Raw genomic sequence first — 18,520 nt, 5'->3', positions numbered from 1 at the left:
AATATAAACTGGGCCTGCCTGAATGAGCCTGTTAGGAACAGATGCTAACTATATTAGCCACACCATGTGGGTTTAGTTAACCCCATTGTTAACTAATAAGTAGTTTCACAGAAAGAGAGGGACAATGAGATCCAGAGACTCTATTTTATAGCAATTTATTTACCTGTGTACAAAACAGATTCCCCATAGAAAGTCATCTGGTACCTAATTAATAATAAAACACTAATATTAGTCTTTTATACTCTTTACCTTTTGATAACATGAATTATGATTTTTTTGTTTTATTTTGTATTTTCTTTGCTTCTTATATATTGAGATAATACTTGTTCCAGTATTATTAATTTGTCTTAGTTGAGTTTTAGTTTATGTTTCGTCTATGTCTCCTGATATGAGTCTTTTCCTGTCCCCTGTGAAGTCTGTCATTTGTAATGTCTTTGTGTTCACGTTGTCAAGCTTGTCTTGTCTTGTCTACGTTCTGTTGTTTCCTGTTTTACTTTGAAGGGTCTGGTGTTCCATGTTCAGTGTGTTTAGTTGTACTTCCCCTGTTGCATTCAGATTCAATTGTGTCAGCTCATTATCCCCAGGTGTTTTCACTTCCCTCATTATCATTATCCTGTGTATTTAGGTCCTCTGTCGTTCTCTGTTCAGTGTCGGGTTATCTGGTTGTCTAGCATCATGGACTACAAGTCACAGGATTATTTTCAAGCTTTGGTTTATGTTCATGTTTTTCATCATAGTTTTTGCAATCCATCTGTTCTGATTCACGTTCATGTGAATCAGCTATTGTTAGCTTATCTCAATTTAGGTTTTGCCTTTGTTTTTCTTTCTGTTTTTTTTGTTTGTTTGTTTGTTTTCTTCCCACTAGAAATTTACCATAAAACAGATTCTAGTCCACAATAATGTTTCAGCCTACAGTAAAGTCTAGCATATTTTTATTGGATAAAAAAGGTTAAAATAAATATTAGATCTTGTATTTCTGTTAAACTGAAAGAAATCATATCTTACTGTTTCATTATTTTTGAATTGTGCATTAAATCACAATTTTCCTTGACCAATTTTGTTAAGTTTTATGTTTCTATGAAGGAAACATTGAGGGGTGTACGACAAGGTATGTTCAGACTTAAACCAGAGATTTTAGTGTCACTAAAACCTCTTTTAACCCGGATAGGTTAGGTATAATTAGCTGTAAGTGTTGTGTTTTCAAAAGTTCTTTTAATGAAATATGATTCTGAGCTGAGAGAATATTATTTTAATACCAGCTGAGCCACAGACTATTATTAGCGTAATACCCCAGTCTAATTGCAACAGCGCAAACTCCAAGCTTCGCATTGCCACGAGAATTAGCACACGTTAATTTGATGATGCATGAAATGTATATGTACGATTTCATGTTTATTCCATCATTATCGTTCATCAATATCATGATGAAATATAGTTTGAAGTTTCAGACCTCCTATGTGTAACTGACGAGAATGGTAAAACACATATATTCATGTGGATTTACAACATTAGCAGTTTTCTGGTGTGTTCTTCTCATCATATTTTTTTTATTTTTGTTTGATTTTGCCTCCTTTTCCTCCCTACTGATGCAAGGCAATTTGTTTATTTTGTGTAGAAGAAAGCATCAAATTTCCCTGAGCCTGAAACAGAAAACTGGGGTTAACAGAGAAAGTTGGTAACCAACTTTCTCTGTTAACTTGTGAACCACCACCACCAACTGAACTCATTAAAACTGAACTGAACCTTAAAACTGAACCTGTAGGTTTTGTCAAGGCAGTTAACGCGCACTTTTGCACACAAAAACCCTGTTATTTTGAACCTGCTTGGCAGTACACACTTCAGTTTCACTTTCAATACCCAAGAAAATTAAATGTAGCATGAAAAAAAAGAGGAATAGATTCTTAAGTTTAGGGATAAAAACTGCATTCGAAACATCAGTTAGACTCTTCTGTATCTAGAGTTAAAAAGCATATCAGCAACACTTATACATTAACAAGAACAGTTTCCATCACTGTTAAAAAAAAAAAAAAAGAATAGAGGGAAGAGACAAATAATTATATTGTGCAGTTTACTATACAACTGACTCTGTCAGGTTTTCTTGTAGAGTCAAGAGGTGTTGGTTGGGGGCAGAATGCAATAAAACCTCATTAGTGACTTCTACAGGAACAACGACAATATTTTGCACGGGGGTTTCTGGACAGCACCGTGCCTCTCTGTAATGTGACATTGCCTCAGGATTAGAGGGCTGTTGTCTTGCCAAAGTTTCTAAAGCTGCTTGCGCCATTTCCTCAGCAAGCTCTGCATTACTCCCATAGAGAACCCCTAACCTTCGTGCAATCAACCCTTTTTTTTCTGGTGGATCGTCACCTTCTTTCTTTCTCCCCATCTTCTTAGATCGATGCATAAAAGCTGCATGGCATAAGCAGCGCCTCAGAAGATGGCTGCGGTAAGCCCTCTGAATAACCACAGCGGCCCTCTGCTCTTCTTTGTGGCGCACCGTTGTGATAACTGGTGCAAAGGTGTCTTTGCTATCCTTAAATTTTTCCTCAGTGCTATTCCGTATTGCTTCCATCTCCACTGTGTTTCCCAAGATCAACTGAGTGACAGCCATCAACACATCCAAGTAGTGGATCTTATCTCCAGCAACCAAGGGGAGATCCATTTCGATCAGCTGGAACAGGTTGGGTTTGGCAACCTTCAGTGGCTCCTGCAAGGTATCACAAAAATCTGAGAGCTGGCTATACTCAATAAACTGAGTTCCATCAACGTCAAATTTCTCCCATGTCTCATTGAACATCTCAAAGTCGTCCTCACTGAGTGGATCGCTGCTTTCCTCCTGAGCCACATTGAAGTTCTCTAAGATGATCGCAATATACATGTTGACCACCACCAAGAATGAGATGATGATGTAACTGCAGAAGAACACCATGCCCATGCCAGGGCTTCCACAGTTGCCCTTTACATTCGTGCCAGGATGCTCAAAGTCTGGATCACAGTCTGGAGGCTCCCGGTTCAGCATTGGAAGTAGAAGTCCATCCCAGCCTGCAGATGTTGTAATCTGGAACAAGCAGATAATGCTTCCTCCAAATGTTTCAAAATTAAATATATCATCAATCCCAGCCTCCTTTTTGACATAGGCAAAATTTGACATCCCAAATATAGAGAAGATGAACATATTGAGGAAGAGCAGGAGACCAATATTGAATAGAGCAGGTAGGGACATCATCAGGGCAAATAGAAGCGTCCGAATGCCCTTAGCTCCTTTAATAAGACGTAGAATCCTGCCTATCCTGGCCAGTCTGATCACCCTGAAAAGAGTTGGTGACACAAAGTACTTCTCAATTAGGTCTGAGAGCATTGTACCTGAAAGAAAACACACAGAAAAGCAACAATGTATCAATATATCTGCTGGACCAAATTAGCAATTCACAGCTGTACTTTTAATTCATTAATTACCCACCAGCTATTGACAAGATGACCACGACAAAATCAAAAATGTTCCATCCATTGGTGAAGTAGTACTGCCGCAGGGCAAAGACCTTCAACACACACTCTCCAGTGAAGACCACAATGAAAGCCACGTTTAACTTAAAGAGGAAATCCTCTTTCTCTGCACTTTGGTCATCTGTTTCCACCATCATGGACACCATATTGAGGCAAATGAGGACCATAATGACGATGTCAAAGAATTGCTGACTGATGAAGTCAAACACTATGCCCTGGATTAGGTTCTGTAAAGGAGAGGAAGCAAATCGAGAGCAGTGAGGAACAGAAATACAAATCCAGGAAAGTCATTTGGCCTGTTAACACAAGTAGTGTGCAGAAAAGGTGAACATAGCCACGTTATGCATGCCAAAGTGAAGCATCATTACTTCTGATGATGTCATTCATACATGCAAGTTTTCCAGTCTTGGACTGATCAACATAAAGCATTGCTAATACAGAAAACTAAAATAATCATAATGTCTTACCGTTGGACGAGGAATTGGCTTCTGTGGCTTCTTGGAACCAAGTTTCTTCATGGCTTCATAGTACTTTTTCTGTTCATCAGTCATAAAGATGTCTTCATCTCCAAAGTGCGGAAAAAGCAGAATTCAAACGTAATTATAGGAATTTAAATAATGTCACAAGTCTATGTGGTTTAAAGTTATAAAATTGTACACTTGAAAATAGGAAAGAAAACACTCAATGCTTTTGCACAGGCACTATTTCAGATGAACAAAGTCTTATACTTATCTTTTTCTTTTGCTGACTAAAGTTATCAATAATGACCCCAATGAAGAGGTTAAGTGTGAAGAAAGAGCCAAAGATAATGAATATGACAAAGTACATGTACATGTAGAGGTTGATTTCGTAGGATGGTTGCTCTTCCACCTAAGTAGAAAAAATACAGGTGAATAAATGCCTAATCATCATCATTTGCTCAGTTACAGGTTGGAAGATTTTCTTCATTTGATTCATCGGATATTTTATAATGTCGGATTGCAATGCATACATGCTCTTCTAAGGAAATAATTGTAATTGGACTCATAGTCGCAATTTATTGCCCCAGATGAGAATTCCTTTATGCAGCTCACCAGAACTTCAAAGACACAAAATCATTACCTCTCTTGAGTCGACAGCAGCATACATGATGTCCATCCAACCTTTAAAAGTTGCCTGCAGTCAGTGAAAACATTTATTTAAAATATGTATCAGTAAATATGACTACTAATTTTCTTTAACTCAAACAAAACACCTCACCACTTGAAGTAGGGACAGGTAGCCTTGTCCAACATTGTCATAGTTGACTTTCATGTTGACCCAGCGGGCCTCCTGTGTCGCTTCTTTGATGGCCATGCAGTCGCTCCGGTTATTGACTTCAGTGATGGGGAAAAGCTCCTCCGATGTGGTGTTGATGCAGCGGTAGAACTTCCCAGCAAACAAATTAACTCCCATGATGCTGAAGATGAGCCAAAAAATCAGACACACCAGTAGCACGTTGAAGATGGAGGGAATTGCTCCAACGAGAGCGTTTACCACCACCTGCCCCACAAGACAAGACTCTGTTTAGAACTTTGCAATAGATATTCAGATTTATTCAATAATTTATTCAGCTGTAAGACCTGAAGTACTGTGCAAAAGCACCCCACATTTCTCTATAATTTGTTAGCAAGATGGGAAATAGGTGGAGCAATTTATTGAAAGGTGCAAATATTCATGAGAGCACAGTATGTAAGTCACAAACAGAGTTTTTAGAACCCTAACAAGATTTCAAGTCAATATTTGGCATTGCCACCTATTTTCTATATTGTAGTCTGAGCTTTCTTAGGCAAGTTTTATTCTGTTTCCTAAAAGGAGTCCTCTGGTCTAGTTCTCCAGGCTTCTTGACTTTTGTTTCGTTCTCTACCAAAATGATCCCAGACTGCATGTCATGTTTTATAGACTCAGCTAAAGAAAAGAGAACATTATGTGCTTTTGCAACAGGCTGCTAGAAACAAAGTGCTTAAAGATACAATTCAAATTGGTTCTTGGCTAAACTGTTATTTGTTGACACACAATACTGATCCTTTGAGTTGGATACATCTTTTATACTTGAATGATTTATAGGTCAATCTTAAGTGACTTAACAAACAAATAAACAAAAATAAAAGGAAAGATAAGGTCGGGTACAAGAACCTGACTGAAAATGAGTGAAAAAGCAGCTAATGTCCAAAGAAAAGCTTTGAAAGATCTTCAGAAACAAAGGAAAACTTGCTCAAAAACACTTTAAAATAACAAGAATGTCTGACTCCTTGGAAAGGAAAAAAGAAAAGAAAGAAATGAGTGGTGGTTCAAGACTTTTGCACAGGGCTACAACAATAATCTTACTTAAGTGAATGCATTGATTAGTTAGTCAACTGACTCCGGGAAACTCACCTCAGTCACCTCTGTTACAGCAGCTGTGGTTTAAGCATGCATTCAACAAACACAGTTGGACAAAGCCAGGCAAATTAGTACAAGAGTGCATCAAACATGACAGGTTTGCATCTTCTAAATCAGTGTTAACCATTCAAAATATTATAATGTTAACATTAAGTATTACAAATTCCATATGAAACAAGCATTAGCAGCCAATAACTTACCCTCATCCCTTCAAATCTTGATAGTGCGCGAAGAGGCCTTAGTGCTCTGAGGGTTCTGAGGGATTTGATTGGCCCAAGGTCAGAGAAGCCCATCCAGTTGGCAACTAAACTAATCAGGGAAATCTGTAGCAGAATCAAAACATTTCCCATTCAAGTGCTATCACAAAACCTTTCTGGCATAGGAGATGTATTATCACATACAGGCAAGCAGTGAAACTTACATCTACAATGAAAAAGTCTAGCCAACACCAGGCATTGGTGAAATAGGTCTTGAAGCCATATGCAACCCATTTAAGGAGCATCTCGATGACAAATATGTAGGTGAAAATCTTGTCAGCATACTCCAGAATTATCTTGATCGTTCGGCGCTTTTCTATGTATATATCTTCAAAAGCCTGCCAAAAGAAAACATTATCTACCTAGATATGTGTCATGACAGGATCAGTGTCTTAACGCTATCATAAAAAGGTCATCGTTTCTAAATTTGTTGCTGTTATGACAACACTCACAAGAGCTCCACTGCTGAGGAGGATCATAAAGATTATGAAGGTTTCAAACCAATCATGCTCCACAATAGTAAAGCAGGTCTTGCGGAGGTTCCACCATTTTTTGCCTTTGTCTTGGGTGATGTCCACCATCAGACATGGCCAGCGCCTCACACAGTCTGAGAAAAGTGGAAAGGTTTGCGATTACCTCATAATGTCAGATTACAGAATGGCTACTGAAAAAGACTTCTGTGACTTTTTAGTTTTGCTTATTTAATAAAATTGTTGTTCATACTGTCAGTGAAGCACGCCTCTGGCTCCAGTGGCTCTGGCTCTTCTATTTCCGGTTCAGGCTCAGGTGGTCGATAGTCTGCTGTGCTGCATACTGAAGAATCTTCACTATTCCGAGCACCCATCAGCTAGACAAGAATCACAGTTAAAGTTCAGATGCAAATGCCTTATGCAATCACACAGATGAAAATACTGTTAACTCACTTTGATATTTCCTGGGATACTAATTTGATCTTTCACATTTTCCTGAAACAGCAGACGAACAGAAAACAAACTTTATTAAGCGTTCATAGGAGTTTGAGAAACATCCAGCACACAAGTTTATTGTCCCAAAAATACATTATGGGGATCCTGGGAGCACAGACAAATCCCTTTGAGGTTACGTCAGGAACAACATCCGGTATTATTTATTTTGAGAATAATTATTTTCTTTGCTGCCTTATTTCCAACAGTTACAAAAATATATATATTCTGATGATAGTTAGGATTTATTTTAATGTTTGGTAAATTTCCTAATACAAAGTTCCAATACATGTTTAAGCTATGTTGCCAGTTTGTTAACCAAAGTCGAATTTTACTTATGCTGGATATATATTTCCTGATTAATTGAATTTTAGCTGCAAATTTGAAAACAAAAAAGTCAAGTTGGACTCGTGAATGAATGAATGAATGAATGAATGAATTAACCAATACAATTTATCGTTGGTGGTCAAGAGCTGTTAAAATCTTATTTTGAGATGAATAATAGATCACAAGATGGCAATTATTTGAAATAAACTGTATAAGACTTTGGATAAGAAGTTTTCTTACGGTATTCTGCTGGCTATGTCCCTCATCTAAACTCTCAGAGTGATTATCATCATTGGAATCACTGGTTTCATCTTCATCATCCTCATCGTCCTCTCCCAGATTTTCAAAGTCTGACTCTCCCTGGGCAATTGGCACACTAAGACTAAACTCTCCATCCACAATAAATCCAGAAGGCCGGCCTTCAACTAGGCAATCTGATATCCCATCTGCCAGTTTGAAAGTCTGACTGGTGTCCAAATGGTTCATTTCAATTCCTTCCGTTTTAGGGTCGACGTCATCAGCAGGGCCCTCGTCAGGCTCCTTGGGCTTTCTGCCAAGAGTCCGCAAGATAGTTTGAATGATGAACGCTTTAAACCAGTCGATGAACCGTGTGATCCTGCCGATGGCAATCTGGAGATTGTTCATCTCTCCGTCATCTTCTCCTGCAGAAAGGTTGTCTCCACTGAATGAGCTGAGCAGTAAGGCCAAAAAGAGGTTCAGCACCTGAGTTCAAAGAGTAATGAAGGTAATTAACAGCTTCTTATTGTTCATTTTGTTTAGTGAAAATAAATATTTGACAGTCAAAGTGATGCCTAAAGAAGTGAGAATTAGGAATCATTACTCGACTGCAAAACAGTGATCAAGTTTATATCCAGTGATTAGTGAGTAAAACTGTACTAACTTTGCTGAACCAAACACAAGTTTGGAATAGCTCAAGCAGACATCATATACCATATTGTTCCTGTGACGTCACATCAGTAAATATTATGTTGTCTGCCTCCTGTCTCAGATGCAGCTATCTTTAGTTACTCAAACATGTTATTTGATTTCACGGCTTCTATTTCCCAGGTTTAGCAGGAGATCATGGTTACATGGACTAGTGGGAATGCTCATCTCGTTTATTCCAGTGTCAGAGATGTCAATAAGAAAATAAAGCTGATGGACAATATGAGCTGCACAAAAACCAAACGCGACAATGAAAGATCGGAAATGGATTTGATGATCTTTGATGAGTGGAAAAAATAACTGTGGTAGAGGTTATAGTGTTTTTCAGGGTCATGTTCCTAGTCTCCTGGAATATAATTCAGGTGATTTGTCAGCTAATTCCATTAGCTTTGTACAGTTCCGGTAACCTGATGAAGTGAGACATTTCTTCCTTGTCTTAGAGGAACAGTGTGGCCTATAGGAAATGTACCCAGTCAATTTCTTGCTGCAAAATAGATTAAAATTTAAAAAAAAAATCTAAACATTTAAAACTCATTACTTTTGGTTTTATCTGAAGGCACAGCCAGCAGCTTGAGCTGATGTTATATTATCATTTGTTTAATAAAAACTATGCATAAAAGCTAGTGGTGATTTCATGCTCATTCAACTAAAGAAAATACTCTGCGTGATTCTCAGTTCAAAATAAGCCCCTCCCTCTGAGCCAAGTTTATTCTAATTGGCTGCCCATCTCACACAGAATGATCATCCACCATTCTGACATAAAATAAATAAAAACATAATAAGTCCCCTTTAAATCTTCTCTGCTCCATATGCTGTGGTGTTGATGGCTCAATATGATTACCTCTACATCGATTAGAGTTCAATCTGCTATCAAATGACTTCTCTTTTACACCCAGACGCACTGCCACCTGAGCTGTGCTCGCTCAGCTGTCCGCGTTTGTTCCATCAGTGGCAGCATGCTTACTTGAGCCGGATCTTAGCGCATACTCAAGGTCAAAACCACTGTTTGGTAGCTTAAGTCATTAGATTTAAATAGAAACCCCCTCCCATGAACCTTGTAAGTATATTATTTGCCTCATTATTAGAGAAAAAAGTGTACATTCATGTGTTAAGTAAGCATGCTCAGGTTTAACAGTGGGTAAGTAACTTTAAGATCCAAGAAGCCTCAACAATTTTGGCACAGCATGCCTAACACAATACTTCAAACCTTGATGATGAGCCATTTCCTTTTCATTTCTATGAATAACCTGATAGGAAATGGATTTGGCTCTAGTCATTAAATATGATGCTGAAATGATGTCTGACAGTGATGGTCTGTATGGCCTTGTTTCGTGAGGCCAAGATAAAAAGGTCAGGGGGCAGCGTTTTCATGCTACAGACACTCAGAATTCTTCAGAAAGCATTACAAACCCTGAAGCCTCATCACTCTCAATCAGTTCAAAGGCTGTTCTGTTAAATTGTATATGTTGGACTGAAACAATCTCCTGGGAAATAAATGTCACTCTGACACATGTCATTCATCTAGATCCCCAGTTGGGCAATGAGTCCAATCAAACAACAAAAACTGCTCAGGAGCAGCTTGAGGAACATGAAAAATCTCAAAACACCCGTGAGAGGTGCCATAACAAGCCTGATCCATGGATACTATGCAACAACCCACAGAACACAGAGGATCTGAAGTCTCGAACCACAGGGGTGAGGAGGTCAGGTGATCCTGCACTGATGGGTCAAAATTTTCTTGGCTGCACGACTGGGGCATGCACGGTATAAGAGAGGTTGTTTTAATCTTTTGGCTGATCCGCATAAACAGTTCTTTCCTCCAGCTCCAACAAAAAAAAGTTTCACAAGTTTTTCCTTAACATACTCAAATATTTACTTCACAATCTCCTAGATGGATCACTGAAATAACTAAGACTTTCTTTCTTCAATCTTCAGTCTGAAGATAGCATGCAGTTGTTGGACTCACCACTAGGTTTCCAATGACCATGACCAACATGAAGACAACTAAACACATCCCAGTTCCGGCAACCTCCATGCAGTCCCACATAGTCTCGATCCACTCCCCACACAGGATGCGAAACACGATAAGAAATGAGTGGAAGAAGTCGTTCATGTGCCAGCGCGGCAATTCACAGTCCAAGGAGATCTTGCACACGCAGTCGTTGTAGTTCTTGCCAAAGAGCTGCATGCCCACGACGGCAAAAATGAAGACGATGATGGCCAGCACCAAAGTCAGGTTTCCTAAAGCCCCTACTGAGTTACCGATGATCTTGATGAGCATGTTGAGAGTGGGCCAGGACTTTGCCAGTTTGAAAACTCGAAGCTGTCACCAAACATGGGACAAAAATAAATAAAAACATTTAGTAATAGCAGAGCAGGTAATTCCACTGTGTTAAACTGATGCAAAGAAATTTAATCAGTGTGTCTCACCAGACGGAATGATCTGAGGACTGACAGACCCTGAACATTTGCCAGCCCCAACTCCACCAGACTGAGTGTAACAATGATGCTGTCGAATATGTTCCAGCCAACTTGAAAGTAGTAGTAGGGATCCATAGCAATAAGCTTGAAGACCATTTCTGCTGTGAAAATACCTGTAAAAACCTTTTAAAAAAAGATAAATGTTTTTTTCACCCCTTAAATCTGAGCAATGTCTTTAAAGTATTTTAAAATGTTAGGCAGCACATACCAGATTCCCCACTGACAGCATATAGTCAAACTCCGGGGTCATGGGGTAGTGCTCCATGGCCATGAAGAGGGTGTTGAGCACAATGCAGATAGTGATAGCCAGGTCAACAAAAGGGTCCATCACAACAAAGTATACTCGCTTTTTAAAGACCACCCAGGGGGTACAGCAGTCCCACTTCAGGAAAAGGTCAGCAAATTTGTACCAGCCAGGTGGGCATGGCCTCTGAGCCTCCTCCAACTCTAGAGAAAGAGGCAGAAAACAAAAGGTAATATTAAACCTCACTTAAACCTAAACTTTCAACCTAAAGTCCAAGTCTTGTTGCTTCAGGTTATAGCTGTGCTGAAATAGATCTAGCTTAACACCATGTTTGACAGGAATCTCTGCTACACACAATATATTTAGCCTCGTTATGATAAGCTCAAGACAACTCCACTGTATCGGCCTTGGATAAATTAATGAACAATGTTAACAACTGCTTGATAATCTTAGGAATTATTGCTCACACCAGAGCACCTAATGCTAAGCCTTGTGTATTTCTTCTTCACCCCCAGTGGCACCCGACACTTCCAGATGCCAGATTTCTCCACGCAGTATAAAAAAAAAACATTACCCCAAAATAGAGGTTATGTTGTTGTGCCCTCAGCTTACATTAATCAAAGCTAAACAACATATCCTAATTTTGTTAGTGTGATATCAATATTGTGTGTGTTTGGTGCTGTACCTTCCATGGCAGCTGCAGTGAGCACAGTCAGAGCACTAGCAGTTCTCTCTGCCATGCATGGTTCATCCAGTTGAAGCATGCTGTGAACGGAGCCCAGTGACTTCTCTCTGCATTCATAATCCATGGCAGACTGTAAAATAGCATAGCATAGCATAGAGTCTTTATTTAAACGCACTTTATATCCAACAATGTTGACCAAAGTGCTACAAATATAGTTTGAGAATTTCTCAAAACACATAAGTCAAGGTATGCAATTGCAGATGGACAAGGCAAAGGTTTTTAAAAACACTCATACAGGCACCACTAACTATAGCTTACCTCGTTCATGGTAGGCGCTCTGATCATCAGACGTGGAATAATTCTCCCATTGCAATCTTTGACAATTTCATCACGGTCAAGGCTCTGTTCGTCATCTGCCAAATCAGACCCAGTGTGATGGCTGAGCGAGTTCTTGCTGGTTAGAGTGCCTTGGCTACCAAGCATCTTAGCCTGATTGGCAGAAGATAAGTCATTCAGTAAGAAGTCTTTGTTATTGCATTGGACAGTTTATAAAACCCTTTAAAAGATGGCTCGGCTGTAATTTTACAGTATAAAATATTACTTTATTATAATTTAGTACTGAATAGGTGACATTCCATGTCCCATCTGCTAGTCTTGGTAGCCAGGGATCGGTCCATCAGGGACACCGCTCCTGGCCACCACCCGGCTCACAATGCACCTGACCCCAACGGTGCCTCCTGCAGGAGGTGGTCCTGCAGAAAGATGGGTCTTCCTGCAGGATGGGTCAGGAAGATGGCCACCAGACGCTTGCCCTCGGGCAAACTCTCCGGACCTGGCTCCAGAGTGGGGCCCTGGTAACCCTATCCCAAGCAGGGTGAACTGTTCCCTAGGTGTTCTTCTCATAGGGGTCTTCTGAATTGCTCTTTGTCTGGTCCCTCACCCAGGACCAATTTGCTATAAGAGACCCTACCAGGGGGCAGAAGCCCCTGGACAACATAGCCCCTGGGAGCCCTGGAACACAAAACTCCCTACACCATGATAAGGTAGCGATTCCCTACTCTCACCTATGGTCAACCAAAAAAAGAAATTGGAAAAGCTACACTACTGTGGGTAGTGACCGAAAGAACAAGATCGCGGATACAGGTGGCAGAAATGGGCTTCCTCCGAAGGGTGGATGGCATCTCCCTTTGAAATAGGGTGAGAAGTTCAAGGTGAGAAGTTCAGGGAGGAGATCAGAGTAGAGCCGCTGCTCTTCCACATCGAAAGGAGCCAGCTGAGGTGGTTCGGGCATCTGACAAGGATGCCTACTGGGCCCTCCTGGTTGAGGAGTTCCAGGCATGTCCCACAGGGAGGAGGCCCTGGGGCAGACCCAGGAAACACTGGAGAGATTATATCTCTCGGCTGGCCTGGGAACGCCTTGGTGTTCCCCCGGACAAGCTGGAGGAGGTGGCTGGGGAGAGGGAGGTCTGGGCTTCTCTGCTTAGGCTGCTGCCCCCGCAACCCAGCCCCGGTTAAGCAGAAGAAGGTGGAAGGATGGATGGATAATACTGAATAAAAAGAAGAAAACAAAGTTTTTACTATGAGCCATAGGATGGCAAAAACCAGTACTGGGATTTTGGCTAAAAGGCTTGAAGGTGAGACTAGTTTTGACCTGTAATAATACTCTAAACGTTTGAACACGTGGACAGCATGGGAAGTTATTGTAAAGTAATATAAATTTGGCAATGAGTCAGGGATTGCTGGGACACTAAATCCAAATAGTTGTGGTTAAAAGTGGTTGTTGTGGCACATATTTGTGTCTTATACACTTTGCATATTCAGTTTTATTTTGAATTTGATCCAGGCAAAGACCAATCTCTTCCAGTCATCCAGGAGGAATTTAGTGTTAATCAGTGCATTTTTCAGGAAGGAAAAAGCACCACGTCACAAGGCAAAGTAAATAATAGTTTGAATCTATGACCAAGAGTCTCCCTAGATCACATCCCTTGAAAAGCATCCGGTGCCAGAAAGAACTGCATATAAAGAAGGAGGTTCAACACTGTAAATACTGTCTCTGTGCATAAGTTTGATTTATTTGCCAATAATAGTCTTTGAAACTTGCATCAAAAATGCTTTTGATTGTTTTTGGAAAAAATAATAAATCAAGCAAATGGAACACAAATTTGTTTGCCATTTGTTTTAATCAGTTTTTGAACTAATTCTGATTTCAGTGTAACAGGCCGGTGCAAGTTACCTGCTCTTGATTCTTGACTTGCTCTAGTAGTCGCTGGAACTCCTCCTCTTTTTCGATGGCCTCTTGCCGAGTTGCCTGATTCTGTTCGTCATAAGCCATGGCTACCACAGCCAGGATAAGATTGATGAGGTAGAAGGAGCCCAGAAAGATAACGACTACAAAGAACATCATGTATGTCCTACCAGCTGCCCTCATGATCTGTTTTAAGAACAGAAAAGAAGCTACGAGGACTAAGGACAAATTTCTTCACAATACATTTTTAAAATTAAAGCATAAACTGTAATGAAGCAAATGAAAGAAGAGCCAACCAGCTGGAAAAGGTTCTCCCAGTAGTCCTGGGTCATGAGCCTGAAGAGGGCAAGGAAGGCCCAGCCAAAAGAATCAAAGCTGGTGTAGCCAAAGTTTGGGTTCCTCCCAGCCTTCATGCATGTGTATCCTTCGGGGCACTTCCTGTCAGCAGAGAAGAAAAGTTATCCAACTACATCTGGACTCCCAGCCTCCAAATCACACTTGCAACCTTTCTAAAACTTCAGTTAAGGCTCATGTCTGGACTGAAACTCCAGTACCCCAAATAAAAGACAAAATTAGCACTGTAGCATCTTTGTGGTGATACGCACCCAGCATCGGAGCTGTTTCCACAAATCAGAGCATCTTGGCTGCCTTCCAGAAAGTAGTGATTCTCTATAATCAACCAAAAAAAGAAATTGGAAAAGCTACACCTTTACACCACTGTGGACAATATTGATTTAAAATTACAGATGAAAAACTTAGAGATTAGATGAAAAATACCTGAGTTTTCAATATATTCAGTGAAATTGAAGGTGCTGTTGGTATATGTATCATTTAAGCCAATGGTGTCGTTGAAGTCCACTGTGTTATTGGATGAAGAGGTGCCGTTAAAGATTTCAAACATGGTGTCATTTGTTTGGATGGGCCATCGCACACATTTCTGTCGCAGGTTTCCCATAAAAAGCTGAAGACCAACGAGTGCAAAAACCGCAAGGGCGAAGACTGTCAGAATCATCACGTCCCCCATTTTCTTCACTGACTGGATCAAAGCAGCCACAATTGTTTTCAAACCTGACAAAACACAATTGATACATGAGTGGTCTATATTTGGAAGTCTCAAAAACCAGTAAAAATAATGTGTACTGAGTGGAGTTAAACTATTAGTGTTATATTAAAACAGAACGCATACCAGGAATCACAGTAATTGTTTTAAGGGCTCGAAGCACACGAAATGTCCTCAGAGCAGACACATTGCCGAGGTCAACGAATTCAGTGACGTAACTGGGAAAAGGCACAAACATATCAAGGAAATGGTTTCCGTGCCACCCGATGTAAGCAGAGGTCTCATCATAAAACATAAAAATAAAACAAAAACATTGGCAGCGGCCAGCGGTACTCTGTGTTTGTGTGTTTCCGATTTTTAATAGATACACCTGTGGTAATTTGAAAATCCTAGGTGACTTCCTTCTTGAATTATCACATTCACAAACTTGGGTGTCTATGTTGCCCACCCTCCCGGCAAGGTGACGACAATACCCCATCAGAATTTTACAGCCGAGGTGTAAAAAGGGAACCACACTAGCAGCTAATAAGACAGGTACACTGTTCTGATGTAATGAAGCAAATGGAAAAACATTTGGTTTTAGTCAATCTTTTACTAAAACCAAATGTCTTTGTTGGATAACCTTCAGTGGTTATATTGCACCAGCAAAAAGGGTGGAGTTCCTACTGTCATTTAAGTACTAACAACTATTTACCAAATGCATCTACATAGTTTAAATAAACACACAAGCAGATACTTACGCCATGCTGATCACCATGAAATCCAGCCAATTCCATGGATCTCGAAGGAATGTAAAAGATCCAACACAGAAACCTCGAGACAACACTTTAACTGTTGCCTCAAAGGTATAAATACCAGTAAAGACATACCTACAAAGAAAATAATCAGAATTAATTATCCAAACTACTGTGTGAGGTGTGACGTGTGAATAATCAGTGATGAGCTACTTACTCAACAGTTTTACTCCATGCTGGTGGGTTGCTCATTGTCATGAACACGCAATTCGATAGAATTGTAATCATGATGAACATGCTAAATAATTTAAGTCAGGATTAAGGAAGCGTACAAGAATACTGTCACACCATTCAAACTAAAATACACTCAATAAATCAAAAGGATATGAATGTATGAGAATTTTGATGGCTCCTCTCCTAACCAAACTAAAGGGGCTCAGAATGTTGCACGCCGGTTCTGCGTTGAACCTGAAGATCGTGTTTCCTTTGGTGATCACAATGAATGTCTGAAAAACACAAAATTATCTATGAAGTTTGTAATTTTTTGCACAAAAAACAACATTTCAATTAATTCTCTAAGAGACCCTGCATGGAGCTGCAATGACACATTTTAAGATACAGTCGAGTTTATTAGAGCCTGAGTGTGCAATGTGTTTGTGTGCTTCAGCAGAGCTTTTTCTTCCATGTGTGCTCATACTGACTTTCTGTGTTTCATAGAAGGGGTCTATGTCCTCCAGGGGTGTGTTGAGCAGCTCTGGTGGAGGGTCCCCAAAGATCATGGGCAGACCCTTGCCTGCCTCCAGATCAGCATTCGGGGTTGCTGGTTCCTCGTCATCAGCCTTTACTTCTGCTGCCTTTTTCCTTTCCTCCTCGAGCCTCTTGATCTTCGCCAGTGATTCCAGAGTAAAGGGGCGAAACGCATCGGTGCCTGGGGGAGGAAGCAGCAGCACCATCTTTGCATTGCGAAGGGATACCGCCTTGCCGGGGTTTCCCTAGAAGGAGCTGGTGGGAGGACAGTGAATGAACAGAGAGAATATAAAACAACCATAGATTTTTAAATAGGTCCAGGTGTCACATGCAGATAGGACATACAAAAACCTTCAACACAAAGCAAATCAAAACATGAGCTTTACAAATTTACATAACCCGTATAACATTGCCTTTTCTAACTAACAATATGCATCAGATGCCCAGGTGAACTCTTGTTTGTCTTGACTGTTGTGCATCTTGGGTTCTTGGGTCTGACTTCTTGTCCTCCTCGGCTGCTCTGTGCAGCTTGTGCAGTGCTATTTTAAGTGTCACTGAGCAGAGAGCCACTTTAAGGATGCTTCTAAAACTCATTCAGGTGGAACTTAAAAAGCAGTTTTGAATGGTTGCAATCAGCTCAAGCAGCCTCATCAGATCCACAATGTGATGCAGATGTAAACAATAACTAAAGGTTAAAGGTTGACTGAAACCTCAGTGTGTAGTTTAACAGTCTTGTGATTTATAAAACTGCTTCTCTGCCTGCTACTTTACAAACATGTTATACATGTTATAAATGTAATAACCTTAAAAAAAAGATTTATGAACACTTGTTGCAACTTTACGATAACCTTCAAAATGATGGTTTACAAACCAATTATGGACCAAATACACCAGTAAACATTAGGAGTTGTTGTACATTTGCTGATACACTCAGTGCCAAATGTAACTCAAATAACTCATTATAACCAAGGCATGCAGAACACCACCTCCAAACACATAGCATATCAAACCTTCAAGCAGATGGGCTACAGTGGTGGCACTCCTGTCAGCTAAGAACAGAAAACTTAAGGCTATAATTCACACACAAAAAAACTGCATAATAAAAGACTGGAAATATGATGCCTGGTCTAAGCATTCTTGATTTGTGCTGCAATGGACATGAAAGCATGGATCCATCCTGGCTTGTATCAATGATTCAGGCTGGTGGTGGTGGTGGTGTAATAGTGTGGGGGATATTTTCTTGGTCCACTTTGGGCCCTTCAATGGCAGGAAAGCATTGTTTAAAGTATTGTTGCTGTCTAAGTCCAATCTTTTACAGCAACAGTAAATGGATGGACTGGTACTTATATAGCAGCTTTCTTCTCAGAATAAGACCTCAAGGAGTTTTGTATTACGTGCCTCATTCACCCATTAGTACACAGTGCTTTTATCTACACCTAAGCACTTTTACCTAACATTCACTCACTCACAAGCCAATGGATGCAACTCAGGGATCAGAGGGGATCAATCCACCAACCTTCTAATTGGTAGATAAACAACTCTTCCACCTGAGCCCTAGCCACAGTTGCCCCAGCTGTTTGCCCACCCTCTGATGCCTACTTACAGCAGGAGAGTGTGCCATGTCACAGAGCTCAAATCATTTCAAACTAGTTTCTTGAACATGACAATGAGTTCTAAAAAGCATCCTCAGTCTCTAGATCTCAATCCAACAGAGCACCTTTGGGATATGGTGAAACAGGAGATTCATTCATGCATGAGCAGCCAACAAATCTGCAACAACTGTGTGATGTGGTTGCCTCAATTTGGACCACAATCACTGAGAAAGGTTTTCAGCATGCCTTTGGATCCATGGCATAAAGAACTGAGGTGGTTCTGAAGGCAAAAAGAGGATTCAACCCAGAACTAGCAAAGGTATATCTAGGCTGTGTA

General features: G+C 40.3%; 1 protein-coding gene across 1 annotated transcript; it reads right to left on the bottom strand.

The window, feature by feature from the left end:
- Positions 1-1,957: 1,957 nt before the first annotated feature.
- Positions 1,958-16,797, bottom strand: scn4aa (sodium channel, voltage-gated, type IV, alpha, a; the record flags this gene model as incomplete). Its single annotated transcript, XM_080873406.1, has 26 exons — positions 1,958-3,363; positions 3,461-3,731; positions 3,972-4,069; positions 4,233-4,374; positions 4,606-4,659; positions 4,744-5,025; positions 6,105-6,227; positions 6,326-6,499; positions 6,614-6,768; positions 6,885-7,008; positions 7,085-7,126; positions 7,691-8,173; positions 10,362-10,718; positions 10,826-10,999; positions 11,085-11,323; positions 11,806-11,935; positions 12,124-12,294; positions 14,039-14,236; positions 14,347-14,488; positions 14,656-14,719; positions 14,828-15,118; positions 15,237-15,328; positions 15,851-15,979; positions 16,062-16,142; positions 16,202-16,350; positions 16,546-16,797. 26 exons carry the CDS (start codon positions 16,795-16,797, stop codon positions 2,072-2,074), a joined length of 5,709 nt encoding a protein of 1,902 aa, XP_080729532.1. The 3' UTR covers positions 1,958-2,071.
- Positions 16,798-18,520: the final 1,723 nt, after the last annotated feature.

This window comes from Rhamphochromis sp. 'chilingali', assembly GCF_963969265.1.
Source record: "Rhamphochromis sp. 'chilingali' genome assembly, chromosome: 22".
NCBI classification, from domain to species: domain Eukaryota; kingdom Metazoa; phylum Chordata; class Actinopteri; order Cichliformes; family Cichlidae; genus Rhamphochromis; species Rhamphochromis sp. 'chilingali'.
This window is presented reverse-complemented; position numbering and strand designations above follow the sequence as displayed.